The sequence below is a fragment of the Rosa chinensis genome, chromosome 1 (genome assembly GCF_002994745.2).
Source record: "Rosa chinensis cultivar Old Blush chromosome 1, RchiOBHm-V2, whole genome shotgun sequence".
NCBI lineage: Eukaryota > Viridiplantae > Streptophyta > Magnoliopsida > Rosales > Rosaceae > Rosa > Rosa chinensis.
Window position 1 is genome coordinate 52,560,317 of NC_037088.1, and position 4,949 is coordinate 52,565,265.

Here is a 4,949-nt window from a genome sequence, read left to right on the forward strand (position 1 = left end):
GAACAACGAAATAGCATCATTGAAATGTGATGCACACAATTTTTCCATGCCACCTATAATTGCCAAGGTACCATCTGAGGAGAGCGGAGAAAATTCAAAATTAGTGACGAGTCAACTTCAAGCCAAATATGTTTCCAATCACGAACTCATGCAAGCTCAATTGCCTTGATATACATGCTTACATGGTTCTGTCTCATGTGGCACTGTTCAGTTGCCTTCTCTTCATTGGTGGCTCCTTGACAAGGGACTATGGTTATTCATTTACTCTTTTTGTAAAAGAAAATTTATAATAAAAAATAAAAAAAATATTGGCTGTGCTTAGTTCAGAATCAATTTCGTTCATTATAAAATACAAGATTTTTTGGGTGTATGGAGGAGGGAGTGTGTTTGTGCATACCAAGCAAAAGGTTGGTGCTTGTGGTGGAAATGAGAGGAGGTCTGGTCTAATTGCACCCAAAAAAAGGGTCTGGAATAAAAATCTCGTTCAGTCTAATTTTCTAAAATCATGAAATGTCACATTAGTTTGATTACATAGGCATGTGGAAGACATCAAGGGGAAGTTAGTCCAGAAAATTGTTATATTCCACATCAATTTGAACATGCATGTCTTATTGTCTCTAGCTAGCTAATTATTCTTAAGGGTGGTGGTCCTGGTAGACAAACCTAAACCCACCACATCAAGGACATACAGTGCTTACTTGGTGCCTAATAACCTTTATCATTACTTCCAAGTTCTAACACATATACAAAACAAGATAAAGGGTAGTCATTATCATTCATTGAATACGATGATTGACTTGTTCATGGATATCATGAAATCATTGATATTAGGGTACCAATGATAATCAATTCTCAAATCCCATGCCATGATAAGAAAATTAGGGAAAAGAAAAGTGAGTAATCTAAATATACATAGAAATACATAATCTATAAATCTCATGCCATGATAAGAAGAATTTGGTAAAAGAAAAGTGAGTAACCTGAAGATACGTAGAAATACATAATCTATATATATATATATATATATATATATATTTTAGGATTGTTCTTGGTTAAGAATGATATTCTTATAATATTTTATATTGTACGTATGTTTGGAAATAGAAATGCTAGGATCAGTTGTCCATGCATCGAAAAATCAATAATTGCTTTTAATCGTTTCTAAAGAGTCTGACTTTACTAATTAGTTGTTGTTACTGAGAAAACTTACATAGCGGTTTAGGGTTTAACTAGCTAAACACATAAATAAAAGGTTGTTCATCTCATTTGCTTAACCCTCACATAGAATCACCATGATGTTATATAATAGTGTCATTGCTAACTTCGTTTGGAACAACTTTGGGCTTTGGGTCACTGTCCAAAATGAAGAGAATTTTGTTTCCTATAACATCTTCTTCGTTGAAATTACACATAAAGCTACGGAGATCCATGAAATTAGACAATTAGTGCTTGTATTAAGGAAATCAAATAAAACTAGTATTAATTTTCATCATTATTTACAATAATTATAATTAAAACACTTTGATCATCTAACTATCTTGGCATTCAAGACAGTGACAGACCAAGAAAAACAACATGACCCAACAAGTAAAGGGTATATGCTTTTGTGAACCCACCCACAACAGCCCCCTGCAACAAACACTCTTTTACTTTTACCCTTTTTTTTTTTTCATTATTTTACTTTTCTTCTAATGTTAAACTTCACTGACTTGCGCTCATCCTACGCCTTGGGCACACGTTTACAGTCAGAGGCTTGGCCATCTCGCAAGACAGCTTTAGCACTTCAGACAAGTCCACGGTCTTCTGATCGGACGGCATCCATTCGTACTCGTGCAAAAGCGAAGCCACCCAGTACATGACAGTTGTCAACCCCAGCGTCTTTCCCGGGCAAGTCCGCCTGCCCGACCCGAAGGGCGCGAGCCTCAGATCCGACCCGAAAACCGAAAACTCCATCTCACCCTTTTGCGCCACAAATCTCTCAGGCTTAAATTCCAGCGGGTCCGCCCAAACAGCTGGGTCCCTCGAAATGGACCACATGTTGACCATCGCAGTGGTCCCCTGAGGCACGTGTCGCCCGTCGATTGTTGTATCCGTGATGGCCAAGCGAGACCATGATAAGAGTGGGCCCGGAGGGTGCAACCTCAACACCTCTTTCACCACAGCCGTCAGATACTCCATCTGATTGACGTCAGACTCATCAACGGCTCGGGACCGCCCAACTACTTTGTCTAGTTCAGCATGCACCGCGGATTGAACTTCTGGATGAAGCACCAACCTCGCCAGAATCCACTCGATCAGAACCGCCACTGTGTCCGTCCCTCTAAATATCATTTCCTGTAAAAACGACGACGTTTGGTTAATCACAAGAATTAGATTCTAATATCTGGGTAATAATATCAGAGCTAGCTTAATTAAGCTTACCCAAAGCACGGCAATCATATCAGAGTCGGATAATTTATCGGGTCCTTGGAGCGAGAGCAAGACGTCAACGAAGTCCAGGGCGGATTTGTCACCGGTTCGGGCCCGGTGCTCCGAAATGATCCGGGTAACGAACCGGTTTACTTTGGGGACAAGTTCGGAGCATCTGAACCGGATTTTTTGGGTGTCAAAGTCCGCGAGCCAAGGAAGATGGTCAGACCAGTTCAACTTACCCAATAAGTCGTAGCCTTCGTCCACTAGCGACTTGAGCTCTTCGACTTCGTCACTGACCGAATCAAGCTCATATTTGCGTCCAAAAACAGAGCACATCATGTTGTTGAGGGAGGCTCTCTTGAGGGCCTCGCGCACCCACAGGTTTTGTGCCTGCGCGCCGAACATTGCCACCATTTGGGAGGCAATCTCGGACCGTTGCGACTCAGACGCCTTGATTTGTTTCGGGCTGAAGAGATGCGCAGCCGAGATTCTTCTCAAGGTTCGCCAGTACACTCCGTATGGGGCGAACCCGATGGCCCGGTTGAACATCAGACTGTAGGCCGACTCCTTCACCGGCCGGTCGGCGAAGACGGAGCTGTTGAGAATCTCTCTCGCCACGTCAGGGTTACACGAAACGATGACGCGAGTTTGGCCCAGGCTGAACGCCATGAGGCGCTTGGCGTTGCAAGCCTCGGCCATGGCGGCGATTTTCCGGTGGGCCAGACCCGTCATCAGGCTCATGCTGCCTGTCAACGGCAGACCTCTCGGACCGGGAATCATAGCAGTTGGTCTAGTAATAATATTTTTGATGGTTCTTCCCCAGGCCGGACCGCCGGGATGAGCCCAGTAAAAGAGAGTCATGGCGAGCCATGAGAGAGCGATGACAAGAAGAGAACATGCAATGCTTTCTTGGGAGAGAGCTCTGCATTTCGAAGCAAGGGCGAAAACCCAGAGGCTTTCAATGTCTGTTTTCATGGTAGACTGTGAGAGAATACAACAAGCTAGGCTTTCTTTGGTAATCAGAAAGAAAGAGAAGGCTGTGCTTTTCAGTTTGAACTAGAATGAGCTGATGATGGGACTTATATAGGGGAGTTGGGGGGGTAGTTTCGGGGGCTAGCAGAAGCAAAAGCCGTTATACTGAAGAATAGGAACGTATAAGAGTAAGACAGGAGAAATCTTTTTTATTTTTCTTTGGTTTACAAATTTGGGGCTTTTTAGATGCGCCGCCAGATATGCAGGCGTGTGTGCGCGTGTATTTGGGCGGTTAGTCCAGAGAGCCGAACTGAAATTGAAATTAGGTCTTTGTTTTAGTACCATGGTGTTAGGCTTGGCAACGTGCGGGTACGGTGCGGGTTTTTAAAGGGCCGGGTATTTAACAGGTCGACCCGGTAAGAACCTGTTAGCTTAACGGGTTTCCTGGGCCAAACCCGGTGGGTTTGCGGGTTTTCCGTTGGAACCCGTAAACATTTTTTTTTTTTTAACTTTTTATCAAAGCAATTAAAACCAATTAAGACTTATGTATATAACCCCTCATTTGTCATTTTCTCTATATGAACTTTTTTGGTTTTCTATTTTGAAATTTTTTATTTTCTATATTTTTAGATTTTTTTTCCTTTCCTTTTTTGACAAAAAATAATTCACAAATCACAATTATACAACGATCCAACGGTCGGACCCTCACAGATCACCTAGAGGATCATCTTTACCGTTTTATACCATGATCCAACGGTCGGATCACCTAGTGGATCATCTTTACCGATTTATAGGATGATCCAACGGTCAGATCCTCACGGATCGCCCTTAGTTTTATCCTCTCAAAATTATACGACTATCCAACGGTCAGATCCTCACGGATCACCTAGATGATCATCTTTACCGATTTATACGATGATCCAACGGTCAGATCCTCACGGATCGCCCTTAGGTTCATCCTCTCAAAATTATACAAAGATCCAACGGTTGGATCGTCCCGGATCGCCCTTAGAATCATCCTCACAAAATTATATGACGATCCAACGGTCAGATCCTCACGGATCGCCTTTTGAATCATTTTTGCAAAATTATATGAAGATCCAACGGTTGGATCGTCCCAAATCGCCTTTAGAATCATCCTCACAAAATTATTCGACGATCCAACGGTCGAATCCTCACGGATATCCTTTTGAATAGTCATTTCACAATTATACGAAGATCCACCTGTCGGATCCTCATGGGGAATAAGAAAAATTATAAAAATGCCCTGGTTGAAAAAAAAAAAATAAAAATGGGGAACCCGTATGGGTAATGGGAAATGGGTTTTTGGGAAGGATTTTGAGTTAACGGATTCCAACGGGTTTAGCCCGCAAAACCCGTTAATTTGCAGGTTTTTTGCGTGCGGGCTTTTTTTAGCCCAGATTAATAAACGGGCGGGTTTGTGCGGGTTTTTAGCGTGCGAGTATAGTGCGGGTTTGCAGGTTACGGGTTTAAATGTCAGGCCTACATGGTGGCATGGTTTGAAGTATAACGAAAAAACAGGTACTAGTATTGGGCAAAGCTAA

At 42.6% G+C, this 4,949-nt stretch overlaps 1 protein-coding gene across 1 annotated transcript; it reads right to left on the reverse strand.

Moving 5' to 3' along the window:
• Positions 1 to 1,657: 1,657 nt before the first annotated feature.
• LOC112177141 (cytochrome P450 78A9) lies at positions 1,658 to 3,484 on the reverse strand. Its single transcript, XM_024315396.2, has 2 exons — positions 2,422 to 3,484; positions 1,658 to 2,334 (listed from the first exon to the last, which is right to left on the reverse strand). Exons 1-2 carry the CDS (start codon positions 3,385 to 3,387, stop codon positions 1,702 to 1,704), a joined length of 1,599 nt encoding a protein of 532 aa, XP_024171164.1. The 5' UTR covers positions 3,388 to 3,484; the 3' UTR covers positions 1,658 to 1,701.
• Between the last annotated feature and the right edge of the window lie 1,465 nt (positions 3,485 to 4,949).

Bases quoted from the DNA above. Each gene is read 5' to 3' on its own strand.
- LOC112177141 (XM_024315396.2), bottom strand. From the start codon at position 3,387: ATGAAAACAGACATTGAAAGCCTCTGGGTTTTCGCCCTTGCTTCGAAA. The intron at 2,335-2,421 runs GTAAGCTTAATT...TCGTTTTTACAG, and splicing joins ATATGATTGCCGTGCTTTGG to GAAATGATATTTAGAGGGAC.